We start from the raw sequence: 16,396 nt of genomic DNA on the forward strand, positions 1-16,396 counted from the left end.
CAGCTTTTTAGAGTTTTTTTTCAAATTTAAATAAAAGTGTTTTTCAGACCACCCTAACAGTTAATAAGGTCCATAGTTTACATTTTTTTAAGTGAAAACTTGAATGATTATGTGGCACTTCTGAACACTGTTCAATCTTGGCAAGAATTTACACAGTAACATAATTTAGACAATGAAAAAAAAATTAAGGTGTTCAATGTTCATAATAAATTTCTAAAAAAAAAATTTGGGACCACACTAATGTACATCTGTGATTTTGATGAAAAAACTGTGCTTGTGCATAGGCAGTAATTAGTTGCAATTTGCAAAAGCAAATTATTGTGATTAGTCTTGAAAAGCGCACTTAAACTTTTTAATTAAAATCGCTGTTGGAAGTATCACTACTGTAAAAAAATGGATAACCCTGATATTGAGGAATGATGTCTGAGCCCTTGCCAGCAAATGCAATTATCTCAATAGCCCTTATAAAAAAGATATTTTGACACTGATAAGTTTACATCACCTACAGCAATCAAATTTAAACTTATCATCAGGTATGTGTTGACTTAATTACGATTCACGAACAGTCGAACACTAAAATACAAAGACGAGTTTGAGTTTAACATCAGCAATAAGTATTTTACCACCGTTTTCAAAGGGGGTGAGAAGAATGGTTGCTTTATACAGAAAGTGAACGGCATATTCTGATGTACAAAGCCTCACAGCACAAGTCTAACATCTCAATAACCCACTTACGAGCTAAAACCTATAGTTTTACAAACATCGTTCTTGTGAATACACATCTCACTAACTTAAAACTGTGCTATAATTTTAATTTAAGTGCAGTATGCAAAAAAACACACAATTACCTGAAGTAACCTTCTGCAAACAGTAACACCAACCACAGAAAAAGATTCAGAAAGGTCATCGGCTGTTCGAAGAAGAATTTTCACAAATGCTTCAAAAATGGTTGACACCTGCAGGTGTGTATCATCAAAAAATGGTAATTTATCATTGAAAAAATGTCAGAAAACCAAAGTGTGTGATGTCACACCTCAAAGCATAGATGGCAATTGGCAATGATTGATAAATTCTTTTTACTTTAGAAACATATGAAATCTTTTAGCTGGTGAATCTCCAAAAAAATTGAACCACAGCAAACAGATTCAAAATCAAATGCGATTTAAAACATTCCTTATGCATTCCCTTTGATGGTTCAAGAGTTATAATTACAGTGTAGTTTTAGATAATATAGTTGGCAACAATCAATTATGTACTCAAAAATGCAATACCTTATAATAATAATATATATTATATATAATATTACATATATATATAGATTCTATTTGAATAAGACCTTCTGATGATCCGTTAGGTGAAACAATTTGTAAAGGCTTCAGATAGTAATAACTATATTTGACTTAATTCGCTCTGCTTTGCCTTTTTGCTTAGCATTGAGCACTTTTTTGTAGTATTAATAGTTTTCATTGTTTTTATATTATATATATATAATATATAACACAGAAAAATACAATATTTACAATTTCAAGCGACTCACATTCAATGGAGCTATTTCCTTCATTTCTAGACATTTAAAAATTTCTGTGCAATCAGGAGATATCGTAATGTACGATTTAAGAATATCATACTCTGGCTTTGAGATAGCCCATTGGTTCACACATTGACAGAACTTCTGCAAACCTTAGTAAAAACGATAAAAACTGTAAACATAAAAATTTTGTAACAACATTACAATTTTCATGGGAAAGGAAGTAACTCTGTTATGCCAAGCAATACCACATATTTCCACAACCTTTATCTGTTAAATCTTAAATTAACTTGTGTTGTGCCTTTATCAGTTCTTTTATTACAGCAACTAAATCATTTTTTCAGATGCTTGACAGAGCTAGATGTGTGAAGCCAAAATTTTCATACTTTTTTGTTCTCAAATGTATCACATGATATGATGTTCATTAGTTTTGTTGGCTTGTGAATTGACTTAAGTCTGCACTCTACGGTAACATAAAATTATTCTGAAAACTACACAGTGTAATAATTTGGCATATATATATATAAATGCAATGCATATCAGCAACTAATTTCAATAGTGAATCCCTATAAAATTGACTGATAAACCATAAATAGAATAAGATTCAAAATTGTATTCATTGCTACAAACACAAGTAAGATTAAAAAGTGAAAAAACCTTTAATGCAAAGTTTTGGATTGTTGACCATTTCTGTGAAATCTGTTGCAGTGAATATGGTTGCAACCTGAGCATCATCAGCTACCCTCTTAGATTCAGCCACTTCATTTTGAACATCGTCATTTTTTCTTTTGCTCATGACCTTTAATTCATCAAAACAGCATAGATATCTGAAATATAGACCAGTATGTTAAATTAACAACAGAATTTAACTGTAATTGTCTTGATATGGACGATAAGTCAGTGATTCTGCTAATCTTTCAGACTGGATGTACACAGCTTTATTGCTTCTGCGTATTTTTGTTGCTTTCATGGAAAGATTTGCCCTATGTTTTTATGGAAGCAAGTAGAGCTGTTTAAGCATTCACTTCTTTTTGCATTCCTGTCATTTAGATTTGTTGGCTAGTTTTGTTTTGTTGTTGCAGACATTCATTTTATTTTTTGTCATTATCGAGTCTGAGATAAAAAAAGATACTACTAACTACGATAGTCGATATGGGCCTACTAGTAAGTCAGTGAACATTGAAGATTTTATTGCACTAAACATAGTAAATTTACAAATGGAAAATAGCACTCCTTAAGGACTACTAGGGTTTAGCAAAGCTCTCAGGTCTAATCTCAACTGTAGGCCAGTGTTTCCTGCATTACAGTCCCCATTGCTGGGTAGCAATTGATGTGGGAGGTTGAGGTGGATGGATCAGTTCAAAAATATTTATTTATTCATTCTTATAACTTACAAAGTCAAGTATATTTTTAACAGATTTCAGCACAACCTACAATACATTCAATCAGTGCAGCAAGTGCACCAAAGCATGAAAATTCCCTAAATTGTTCCTTTTCCTAAACTTGTCCCTCAGTAGGCATAAAATTTCCAATCTAGGGACAAGACAAATTGTCTAAAAATTAGAACACTGCTGAGCGGTTGCACAGAACCCAAACACATGCTGTTGCTGTACGCACTCAACCGTGAAATATTTACATGAAAGTTGCCATTTGGTTTAGTAGTGTTGCCACTTGAAAAAATATTTTTACAATTGTTTGTTATATCTTTATCCTGTATTGCGGGAAAGCGGACTTGAGCGCTATGCATCAGTGTACGCCTTCCGACCAGGCGCAGATTTATGGGGGGGGCCCAGGGGGCCCGCCCCCCCCCCCGAAATTTTGTGAAAAATTGTAGAAATTGTATGTTTTCGCATCATATGGTTTGATATGCTTCTAAACAGCTGATATTAGTCCCTCGGCATCACAATTGATGAAAATGGTCGTTTTAATGTCTATTTTATAGCGTATCGTATATGTCGTAGTATCATTGTTCATATCTGTTTAGCTTTTTCTTTCTTTTTAATTGATTTTCAAATTTTCAAAAGTTCAAAACCCAAGCAAAGGTTGAAATGAATTGTGTTTAACGTAAGGGAGACATAAATATTCAATAAAAACAGTTGTGAATCAGTAGGCCTACATCACAAGAAAAATATCCCGAAAGTCATGTGTTTATGAATGCAGCTTTATATTGAATAGGTAGGCCTACAGAAATGGATACTATACAAATGAAATTTTATTCTAAAGCCTTTGCTAAGGCCAAGTCTTTGCTGCAAAAAGTTTTTTTCTGGTCTATAGGCTAAATAAATGGCATATAGGCTAATAAAATATGCCTTTGACAAGTAGGATGCTGTACAAACAACCCAGATATATTTTGCTGCATGAGGCAACGCAGAGGAGCAACGCATTCTGCGATAGATACAGCGCTATATAAAAACAAGCATTATTATTACTTTGACATGAAGCTGGGTGATCAAGATAAGTCCTGGGTTCCTCCTATAAAGTATGCAAACATTGCACGCAAACCCGTTTCTGGGCTCAAGGCTAAGAAGTTCAGAGTGCCATGGCATAAAGAAAGCCGTGGCATCACCATGAAAATTGATACTTCTGCACGGTGAGGATGTTCGAAGGAAGTTGGAACATTATGTTTACATGGAGTGTGCAAGGCAGTCATTGCATGGACGTTGCTATTTCTGTTTTTTGTTTGCCCTCTCTAATTTCAAGTGGTGATTTGCTTGAAACAATAGGAAAACGGGCATGACTGAGAGTAACCTCAATACCTTCAGTAGTGTTTTGGAGCAAGGTCAAGTTTTTTTCTCAAAACCATTTCTACCACCTACTGTAGTAATTAAAGATTTAGTTATCAAAAGTGGTAGCTGGAATCTTGGCTCCTCATCTCGATCAACATGGAATTCTTGACTCCAAGGCCAAGATTACGTTCTTCCGCAGCAAGGATAAAATTCTAAGCAGCTACCTTACTGAATAACATAACTTTGTATTTTGTAATTATATAAATGGCCTTCATAGCCTACCTTGATGGGGTGTTGCTCAGTAGGCCAATCATAATAAAGAGTTGCGTTTGTTCATCGATAGCTTTGTTTTGCTTATTTGTCTAGTTTGTTAGCAAAACAATGAATGCATTTTGTTTGTACTTAGTAGCTTACTTAGTAAGTCTGATACTGTTGAAGTCAGCAAATATATTAATGCAAAACGAAAGTTATATATTCTACATCTTGTATCCTCAGGCTTACTTCACATCATATTTTGATTGTTACTAGGCCAGTAAACGTTAAATAGCTGTTTGTTTGGGTTGTAATCAACGTGATTGGTTCCAAATAGCGTTTATACAACTCAGAAATGTGCCTGGGATTACTTCCAGTTTTGTCTATGTAGTAAACGACACGACGTTAAATCTATAGGGCCACAAAATTAAGAAAAAAATATTTTTGCTGTAACTCAAAAACTAGAGCCAATTCGAGAAAACTTAGTGCATTTTCAGAATAAGGGGCCTCGAAATACCTTAAAATGACTGCCTTTATATAAAAAAAAGTTTTGTTGGCCTGTGAAAATCAATAAACATCGTCAAATGATTCAAGAAACTGAAAGCAGTATATATTTACTACGGTGAAGGGTGCACAAAGAAAATCATGTCTGAAATGTGGTAGAATTCGATATTTTGAGAGTAATACAGGTGTCAGTGTTCATGGAGTTGCTAATTAAACCACTTTGCTTGCTACAAGTGTGTGTTACTGCCTCTTATTGTGTCCATTAAGATGCTAAAGTGCATTAGAAGATAGCGGGTGAGCAGTTTTGGGGATAAGCAAAAATTCGATATTTTGAAAAAATTCAAACCAGGTGAACCAGGGCCAAACGTTAATATTTTTTTGTGAAATTTGGTGTAGGAGATACATTTACCAAAAGGAACAATATTCCAAACTGACGAAAAGTTTAAATGAAAAAAAATTTTTTTTCGAGATTTTGCGCCAGCCTAATGGATATGTCAAGTGGGTTTCGCAGTTTGGTATGTAGCATAGTAGCAGAACAACACAGCTGAATCCCTTTTCTACCAGGTATGAGGTAGGAAATGCTACCACGAAGACAGAAGCTCTTTGATGAAATCGTTACGCTGGGCGGTAGATGGGTTCAACCAGAATGCCACCTAATAATAAAAACGCCCCCCCTTAAGCCGAAGTAATCATACCGCCCCCCTAAAAAGTCAAAACGCCCCCTGGGGGGCGGTACCGCCCCCGTTGAGAACCACTGATTTAAGACGTCGTTTTAATTTTCTTGTTTTTTTAGTGTTGAAGGTAGAGCAAAATATTTTTTTCTTTTGAGATTAAATAAGTTAACAAATATCATTGCAAGATGATTTGAATAGAAATCGGTTCAGACTAATTTTATTTAACTTCAAATTTTGAATAGTCTTAAATGAATAAAATTTATGCAAATACCACTTTAAAATAGTATTTCTACTTAACTTTGAAAAACATCTGGGTCTGGCAACATTTTTTCTTAACTCACCTTCTGGGCAGTTAAGATAACCTAGTTGAAAATCTCGTTCATCTGAATATCTGAGTTAATGGTTTATTTTTGCCCATCAAAAGATGTAAAAACCTCTTGTTTAGTGTAACAAGTTTGTGATGCACCCTTGTGTACCCTTCCGTACTGGTGCACTCCGTGGATATTTTGGTCACCGTGCACACAGGTTGAAGAGCACTGGCCTAGTCTACATGTTATGAAATTAAATTATCTACAATTTGACTGACGAAAAGATGTCAGTCACAATAGAAAATGATTGTTTTGAGACGTTTACGTGCATAATTCATTATCATAACAACCAACAAAGATTCGCCATTAAGATTTTCGTTTTCAAGTGACGCACATGAAAATCTAGGCGCTAATAAAATGCATACGCTGACGTATAGACAGAGGATATACAAAGATTAGATACGTTTAGCATTTTTGCACTCAACAAGAAGAGATTTCTTTAGCTTGAATTTATCGAATTTCCATCACAGGTTTGTGACTTTTTGCGCTCATCAGAAAGTGGAACAGAGCGACAGCACAAATGCGTTGCTGCTGGGGAGCGAAATACAGCTTAGTTGACAAGCCTTTTAAAGCGAAAGGAGCACTTTTTACACTGCTTTGCTTCGCTATGCCAATAAGAAAGCATTAGAATGCCGTATTAGTTTTAAATCTCCTTTGATATTTCTTCTCGACAAGAAAGAAATATTCTCTGGCTAGACGATTATCAAATTCATGTCCAACCAAAAAGCTTAAATCAGGAAAGAGCTAGACTTGTATATTTTCTAAGCAAATATATACAAAGAAAGAAAATAACAGTCGATTGTAAAAGTTTGCTTTCAGCACCTTAGCCCACAGTTGATAACGGCTAAAGCAGCAACAAGAGACGTAAATGATTTGGTAATAATCAACATGAATGATTTAAAAAACAAAATACGTCTAAATTCTAAAATGGAGCAATAAGCGACATCTCGCTCGACAAGCAATAAGCAAATGAATGATTTAAAATTTAGCTTCAGGTTTTTGTGTTATTGGTTTACTGTTGAAAATGGCAAAACGATAGTAGGATGTAGGCTACTTAGCCTACTGATAAAATGCAAGCAGAGCTTCTATGCTTCAGAAAAGTAGAATTAAATGAGAAGCGGAATGTTCAGTTTACAAACCAGGATCATCCATCTCGGTTTCATGCAATTGTAGTGCGAGTTTGAAATCTCTTCTGATAAACATATCAAAGCAGTAAGAGAAGTGTCCTAATCAACTGAAGTAGCTTTAACAAGCTACTGTATTTTGCCACAACATGAAGTAAAGCGAAAGAATCACTGCATTGTATTGCAATACAACAATTCTTTACTGTTTTTGTATTATGTCATATTCATCTTCCTTCCACGAAAAAGTAATAGCGGCAATATGCTTTTGAAGCGTTCTAAATTTACTCCACAATAATAAGATGGTTTGGAAGGAAAAAATAAGTAAACGCAACTAAGATATGTCGGTCAAGAATCGTGCGTCTTAAAATATGGTAGGCTAATCCTGTACTTGTTTAAGACTATTTTGTTGTTGTGTTTAGCTTTGTTTTACTTGCTGAAGAACTGCATTTAGCAGGATCGTTAAGTTTTTGCAAAAGGATTCAAAAATATACAGTTTGTATCAGAATTGTGGCACTTTTACGTCTCTAATAAAACAAAATCTCTCGTTCGGGATAACGCGTTGTTGGGTGTTGCTTCAATGGCTGCCGCGCTTATAAGTCGCACTTTTGATTGAACTGCCTTTGTGGCATGGTATGACCAGGGCGGTTGAGAGGATATCTTGGGCCGGCCCCAATGAGATCTTCGGGCCCCAAATCATGACACATCTAAAAAAACGCATTATATCCAAAGAATACATAATTTTTCAAGTTTTTGGGCCTCTTAAAAAGGTTTTGGGCCCCTAAAATCATCCCTGCCTGGATGTAAAAGTACCCTCTGGACCCCCTATCAACGCTACTGGGAATGACGGTTTAACCAGTAGTAGATCTAAAGGGAGAGGGGAGCCACTTAGTCACACGCATTCCCAAGAATTTAGAAAAAAATGCAACTTTTACGTTCGTTTTGCTCGCTAAATGTTCTGTGAGCACGCTTCCCCCAGACAGCCACTTTATCTGGTCCAGATCTTTACCATATTGAAGACAGGCAAGACACAACAATACCACAGGGTTGAGCATTACAACAGTATATATTTTTTACATATTTACAAAATAATATAGTTTCGGGAGAGAGTTTGCTTTTTTATACCAAAGACAGGCAAGACACAACAATACCACAGGGTTGAGCATTACAACAGTATATATTTTACATATTTACAAAATAGTTTAACATTCAAACGTTTTCGGCTTAACCTAAGCCCTCATCAGGAATCTGAAAATATTAATAAAATGCAATAAATTTCAACTTCTTGAAGGTAACTAGCTAACTAATTGTTAGCTAGTTAGTTACAAAATAGTTTAACATTCAAACGTTTTCGGCTTAACCTAAGCCCTCATCAGGAATCTGAAAATATTGATAAAATGCAATAAATTTCAACTTCTTGAAGGTAACTAGCTAACTAATTGTAAGCATCAAGAAATACGCAGCGGTTAAAAGCAATAGTGTGGAAAACAAACAGGCGGACGGAAAACAAAATTACATTAGAAAAAGGCACACATGACTACAAACGAATTAGCACCACAGGGAACGTGATCCATCTAACTTAGTAAATGTTTAGTAGAATGGACGCGCCGCCAGCAAATAGTTGTTTGTTTAAATTTGGGTTGTAGCGTTTGATTAATAGCGCTTCCTGAATTTTTGTGTCAAATTGGGATTTGCCTTTGCGTAAAATTTTAAATGAGTCAGCAGAGAATTTTTGATTTGTGCAAAAGGAACACTCCATAATATGGTCTTTGATGGCACTTTTCTTTAAGTCTCTAAAGTTCAAATGCTCCCGTACTCTCGTGGTCAAATGTCTGGTGGACACGGACATGTAAAACTGTATACGACAAAAATTCAGGAAGCGCTATTAATCAAACGCTACAACCCAAATTTAAACAAACAATTATTTGCTGGCGGCGCGTCCATTCTACTAAACATTTACTAAGTTAGATGGATCACGTTCCCTGTGGTGCTAATTCGTTTGTAGTCATGTGTCTTTTTCTATTGTAATTTTGTTTTCCGTCCGTCTGTTTGTTTTCCACACTATTGCTTTTAACCGCTGCGTATTTCTTGATGCTTACAATTAGTTAGCTAGTTACCTTCAAGAAGTTGAAATTTATTGCATTTTATCAATATTTTCAGATTCCTGATGAGGGCTTAGGTTAAGCCGAAAACGTTTGAATGTTAAACTATTTTGTAAATATGTAAAAAATATATACTGTTGTAATGCTCAACCCTGTGGTATTGTTGTGTCTTGCCTGTCTTTGGTATAAAAAAGCAAACTCTCTCCCGAAACTATAATTTACCATATTGGGTGCGGATCTGACCAGATTTGGACCAGATGAAGTGGTTGTCTGGGCCTACACTCCCTGCTAAGCTATTTTCTCGTTTGGACCTAAACTTTAAATTGTTTATTTAATCTTGCAAATTTTTATTATTTGAAATAGCCTATCTATTGCCGCCTCCAAGATTTTTGTCATAAATCCGCTCCTGGGTGTAGCTACCACACAAATCTACCTGGATAAGATCCAGGTCTCAGAAAAACTTCATTGACCATAAATTATTCACTTGCCAACATACTCAAACGATGTGCCACCACAGCCTTGACTTAACCGGCCCTTGTTAACATGACCTAGCACGTTCAAGAAAAGATGAGCAAGTGAAAGACCTGCAAAAGCAAGTCAGTGCCTAAGTAGCACTGCGTTTTCCCTATAAAGCCTGCAACTGAATGTCTTATCAAAATAATGAGAACACAGTGAGCATGAAGTGAGCTGAAGGCTACGTCTAATCTAAAACAGCAAGAAAATCATGTTGAAGGTAGTGGGAAACCAAGCCGTCTACATCAAGGTAAGAAAGCTAAATTGAAAAACTCCACACTCAAATGCTTACCAGTCTACCACAAAATGTGCCTTGGAAGAATCTAAGTTTCATCTTGATATGAATGATTTTGCCACCACAGTCCAATTTTCCTGTACTTTTTGGATCCGATGCTGCCTACAATGTTTTATGTTCACTCATGTCTCTTAGCAATTTATATATCTCAATAAAATTCAAATAATGTTTATTCTAAATACGGCCATGATACGAAGTAGTAGAATAATTGGAAGATACGCTTGTTCGAGGTTCTTTTTATAAAACTAGAGTTCTTATCGATTTTATCTTTTCTTATTTTAACTTACGCGACATTCACTTTCAAATAATTATGGAGCCTTATATAATTTTTCGCCGCTGCATAAAATTGCAACAAATTATATTTAGACATTGCAAAGCAACTTTTCAGTCCTTCGTCACAAACAAAAGGTTGTATATCGATTGTTAATTATATCTTTATTATAGCAATCGATATACTCTACGAAGTAGAATATATATGCTAGATTTCTCTTGCATTTGGCAAGCTTTTCGATGTTGGCAAATACAAATCCACAGTTTTTGATGAAAAGTGCGTTACAGCTCGTTATTTGTCACAGTAAAAAATAACGAGAGAACAGACATCACAGTCACTTTTTTCGATACGTGGCTTGACAGTCAGAGCTCAGTAATGATAAAAAAATATTGACTTTTTTCAAGTGACGCATAGCGCACAGGGAGCAAACCAGTTCGCTAGTAAGTTAAATGCAAAAACTGGGCATTCTTCTTAATTTTATTTTACATCACAGCTTTAAAATTAAATGAGAAAAATACAAGGCGCTTAGTTTTTGGGCGAAGTTGAGCACTCTTTTCCCTCTCGTCGAGTTATAGCTTTAAACACTACTAAAACGTATAATCTCGTATTTGGCGTCACTATGTTGACACAGTCAAACTTTCTTTCAAAATGCGTCTTGTGATATTTGAACATCATCCCTTTGTCAAATGCTTACAGATGTTTAAAGCGTCTGGAAATAGGCATACATTTTAAACCTAATAAATTAACTAAAAAAACTCATTTTGATAAAATTAAAAATGGCTGATGAAGAGAATAAAATCTCGTTGGATAGAAAAGCTTAGGAAGCTGCCATTACTTCCATCAGAGAAATTTTATCTGACATCCTGTCACAGCAACGCAAGAAACAACTTTGTTTTTAAGAGCTGGCTTGCTTATTTTTTCTTTTCAATTTACGGATTGCTTGTGGAAACAGTTTTTATGAATTTGTTGAAGCATACTGTATAGTGACTTGTAGAAGTACTTTTTTTTAAATTCGCGTGGAGGCAGAGCAACAGCTATTTGGGAGGTACAGTAGCCAGATGTTCACTTTTTACGCAGATATTGCAGAGATGCTAATGAATATGTAAGTGATCTGTCCAATGTCACCCCACTGTATGTTAGTTTTGTACATGACTACAAAAGCTCGCCGCTAGGGATTACTTTAAGCTCAATGCTTGCAACAGTTTCATTAGAATAGAAGACTGTCGTTTTGCTTTCGCTGAAGTTAAGTTTCAACGACGAAAGGATTCTGACAAAGTTGTCATGAGTAGATTTTATATTTCAGTATTAACATAATACTTTTTTAAATAAAATTTAGTTACTACTCACAATCAACTTTAACAGTCTGCTTCATGAGGGTCATCAGAAAGTACTTATTCAATTAGATTTTTATTTGAATAAGTACTTTCTGATAATCCTAATATGATGAAACAAGCTGTTAAGGTTTTCAGTGAGTAGTAACTGAATTTGATTTAATTCGCTCTGCTTTTTTTTTTGCTTGGCATTGAGCGCTTTTCGTAGTAGGCTATTAATAGCGTTTCTAATTTAATATTTTTTAATATGCTGTATTTCAGACTCTCTAGCAGCAGCAGCAGACACAGAATTAGGCTAGTGGGAATTTCACCTTTTTGATATCGCAGTAGCTGGATAGGTTACTACTTTATTGTTTAATATAAAATGTAATATTTTCATCGATTGTTTTGAGCTAACTGCATACATAATTTAAGTTAAGCCAAAGTCGTCAATGCTGCGTTCTTGCGTTTCCATGACATGCAAAGAAGGATACAACACAACTCCTTACATAACACATCGTATTTTCATAAACTTTGAGAAAATAATGTAGACCAAATATTTCACTTTGTGTAGAGCAGTGGTTATCAACCTTTTTTCTTTCGTGGCCCATTTTTGTTTGGATAAAAGTTCTGTGGCCCATTCAGTTTTTATGTAAGAAAAAAATTACAAAAAGGTTTATAAACAAAAAGCAACAGAACATTGCCTTTAGAATGTTGTTGGAATCCCCCTTGTTGAATCCAGGCGCTGACGCTTCACACTATCTTCTTTTCGTTAAAAAAAGTTCACATTTTCATCCTTGTAATTTGGATCAACCTTTTCCAGGTGAAGTTTCAGTTTTGATGGCCTCAATGAATGATGACTAAGAACTTTACAACATAATACACATTGTCTTTTTTCCTCTCTGTTATCAAAAATCGATGTAGCCTAGGCTACATACTAAATGTAGGCTATATAATTTTCATCAAACTTAAAGCTTCAAGCATTGTCAATTCCTCCCCAACATAATCCACAAAATAAAATGTTGCACGTACTAAAAGGCGGATCTGCAGAAGTTCAACAAAGCTACCGCTTATGAAGATGGCTTAATCACAAACTAGTCTATTACATCATAAAGTGTTGTAAAAACTGAGTTGATGTAAAACTGTACGTTGCAATAATTAGAATGATGATTGCCACTTTGTAACTAAAAACAGCAGCATCATTCATTGCAACTAAACAAACACACAAGTATAAATTTGACTATAGTGACAAAAATGAAACAAAGTGTTTCAATAAATCTTTCAATTTTTTAAATATGTCTGTGGCCCACCTCAAATTCTACTATGGCCCACCAGTGAGCCATGGCCCACTGGTTGAGAACCGCTGGTGTAGAGGTACATGTAGGCTAATTGAAAGGCTACTGATATGCTTTTTTTATTTACTTGCTGATTTATGCATATCAGTTTGTATCCTCTGTGGATCCTTGTCTTGTATCAGATTGTTTGCTAGTACAGCTTTTCATTTTCTTTAAATTCAAGTATCAATAAGAAGCCTCTAGTTTCAGATTTTGTTTTTATAAAAGATCAAAACTTTAGATTTTACAAATTTGTTGAAAGCAAAATTTAAAATTGAAAATTAAACATCCATTACCCAAAGTCAAACTAATAGGCTATACGGTACACTAAACAAAAGTTAATGCCACAAATGAAGAGTGTGATTCAGGTTTCTGCATTCCCAGACAGAAATTAAAAAATCCAGCTATAGAAAATGGAAGCAGCATTGTTACAATAGTAGCGGAACTTCTCAAAAAACACTTCCGCTCCAGCTAAATGGAAGAGATACATTATTTATGGAGTGATACAAGAGCTGATAGCACATGTTTGTTTCTTTGTTGTTACTTTATTAAGCTTTAACTAATATTGGATTGTGTTTACAATTTTCTTGCGTTGTGGGATTCAAAGCAACGATGACGTAAGCAATTAGGTCGAGGTTGGTGAAATCAGTGAAAATAATAGAAAAGACAACAAAAATAGCGCTTCACATCCTTAGACCACGTGTTGTTCCACTTTCGGTGAAGCAAAATTTATTCTAGCGAAAGAAAACACAACTTAAGATAAAACAGTTTTGGTCATGCATAATAATCAACAACTGACTGGTCATTTAGATTCGTAACTTGATATTCATTATTGTTTTGTATTTTTCAAATTATTGCCTACTAGCTTAAAAACCAAAGACTACTTTTTCGTGTGGACTCACATTAACTCTAAAAGAGATGATGTCCTTGAAAGAATTCGCTTTCTCCTGTTGCTTACTAAACTACATGATATTTTTATTGATGCTCTAAGTTACAAATCCGTTTAAATAATATTGTTTTAAACATTTTATAAGGTTATTGAGTAAATTTTAACAAGCAATAAATGAAATGTCTAGCATTATGTTTATTTTAATGTACATTATTTTGTTAACTCTGCAAAACTTTTTGTTTGCGAAAGGAGCAGAATGGGAATCCCACGCTGATGCACAAAAACAAAGTAACAAAGTTTCACAGATTGGTAATCTTCCAATCAATGTTACAATAGATACATTAAAACAAAGTTTAAAAGGAGTGGAATTTTCGCACCATAGGAAGAATAACTTAAAGCAAAACCTTGAGGGCATGGTGCCACGCAGAAGTATCAGAAACAGAAAACACAGAAAATTGATCGCAAATTCTGACTTGCCCAAACAGATCCCGGCAAAAAGAAGTTACAAATCACACAAGGAAAAGACAAAAATCAGGCAAATTTATCAACAGGAAACAAATTCAAAATCATTTGGCATGGAACTAAATTATCGCCAATGCTGCAATTGCAAAATTGAAGAAGTAGGCCAGAAATCAAGGCGTTTGAAGCACCAAGCTTTCCGTACTACTGCCAACTTCAGCAAAGATGTCGCAACTACTCCACGGTGTAAAAGTCAAGCAGACGATGCTTCTGAATGTACTATCAAAGGCAAAAAGAAAAAATATTACATCGCTGTATTTCTCCCATTTTTATCGCAGGTATTCAAACGCTAAGGTATTAATTTGTGTTTAACATTGTAACTTCAAATCGGCTGCATCTAAAGTAAAAGCGTATGTTCGTTGAGTATCCCAAGTTGGCTATACTTGTTTGGTTTCATTGCTCACAGATCAGGCTCATACATCGCTTCCAGAAGATGCGAGGAAAGCATCTGTCGTTGCTAATAAATAGAAGGCGTTTATTTAAAGGCGTAAGACTTGATATCAGTTCTGAGAGCAAAGTTTTCAGATTTTATTAGAGTCCATAGAGCATAGGGCGTAAAGGAATAAATATTAAGACTACAGGACTCGATTTGTGCTTTTTATTTTCTAGACTCTTTATGACTTCACTCGTTTGTAAGCTGAGGTAGCCCATACAGTTAAGAAAAAGAATATAGTCCGAATTTCATTGACAAACAAATTGTCGGCTTTGTTTGGCTTTTCCGTATTTTGCGTTGAAAATTTTGCATTTACGTTTAGTTTGTGGCCCTGTCCCAATGAGCAAACAACAACTTTTAATATTGCTTCAACGTCTGCAGACGTTGTAAATGTAACCATGGATTGGTTTGCTGATTGAAGTGATCTCCCTTCAATCAAGTTTGCCCCTCGAGTGCAATCCAATTCAGTGTTTGTTAAAAAATGAAAGTTTTCTTTGCAAGTGATTTTGCAAAATAAACCACAAAAACATTGAACACTCCATAAATAAAATAAAGGATGCTTTCACTAACATAAAAAGCACTCAAAGTAAACGTTTTCAAATATGAAAACTAGTTTTTTGGATTCTTCTTATCTCATTTGATAAAGAAGGATCCTTTTTATCTAACTTGATAAAGAAGATGTATCAAAATGCAAAAAATCAAGTTGATGCTTTTGGTTTTGTAGCAACTGAAACTATCAAAAATCTTTTCATCAAACTTAGTAAATCACACCAACAGCTTTCGAAGGTGCTTTTGTGGTGGTATACTTGTTTCCAAACAAGTCACAGAATCCCCAAGGGAAGACGTACCTTGTTGCTAGGTCGTTGAATGAAAACCAGGATTTAGTTGGTTGCAAACTTCTTATCTTTTTGGTGCAGCACAAATTGAAGCTTCGATGCAGTCAAGCCTTAATTCATTACTTGATGAAAATAATCTTTTTCAACAAATGCTAAGCTTACATTGGCTTTCTGAAATATTGATCACACTCAGAACAAAAACTCAATGTGTTTAGCCAGTGAGGGCACCTAATCATGGAAAATCAGATGATAATCAGCTAATGGTACCTTAAGCTTTGTTTGAGTGTTTTATCCTGAATTTAGGTTGCGGCTTGATCAACCAAAGACAATTTAAACAGCTTATAACTATTTTTATTTGCAGGAAGATTTACCAAACACAAATGCTTCAATGAAATCATCGTATCTTCACTCAGTCTGGAATGGCATACTAACAGCTCTTCAGTACATAAATAACCGCTCCAATATTCTTCCAAACTCAGAAATTTGCTTAGATTTGGTGGATACTCCGGTAAGGATGTAATAAAGTAAATTGTTTTTATCAAAAGCTGCTTTTCAAGCACAGGTCTAGAACATCAACAGCATACGACCTGCACAGTTGCAGCGATATCTCTCCTATTCAAAACCACCAGTTAATAGAAAATGCATAAATTCTGTCTTCAGCCTATTGCTAACCGAAAACATCACAGAATCTAAAGCAATTATTTAATTAAATTTTCACTTT

General features: G+C 34.8%; 1 protein-coding gene across 1 annotated transcript in view; it reads right to left on the reverse strand.

Annotated features, from left to right (window-relative positions):
- The window catches only part of LOC145776669 (nucleolar pre-ribosomal-associated protein 1-like), a 32,491-nt gene extending 30,212 nt beyond the window's left edge, over positions 1-2,279 (reverse strand). The window contains exons 1-3 of the mRNA XM_082587900.1: positions 2,186-2,279; positions 1,538-1,680; positions 849-956 (exon numbers count right to left, since the gene is read on the reverse strand). Of these exons, the coding sequence (XP_082444026.1) occupies positions 849-956; positions 1,538-1,680; positions 2,186-2,216 (282 nt within the window). The 5' untranslated portion in view covers positions 2,217-2,279. The remainder of the gene's footprint in view (positions 1-848; positions 957-1,537; positions 1,681-2,185) is intronic.
- Between the last annotated feature and the right edge of the window lie 14,117 nt (positions 2,280-16,396).

The sequence above is a fragment of the Aplidium turbinatum genome, chromosome 9 (genome assembly GCF_918807975.1).
Source record: "Aplidium turbinatum chromosome 9, kaAplTurb1.1, whole genome shotgun sequence".
Lineage (NCBI taxonomy): Eukaryota > Metazoa > Chordata > Ascidiacea > Aplousobranchia > Polyclinidae > Aplidium > Aplidium turbinatum.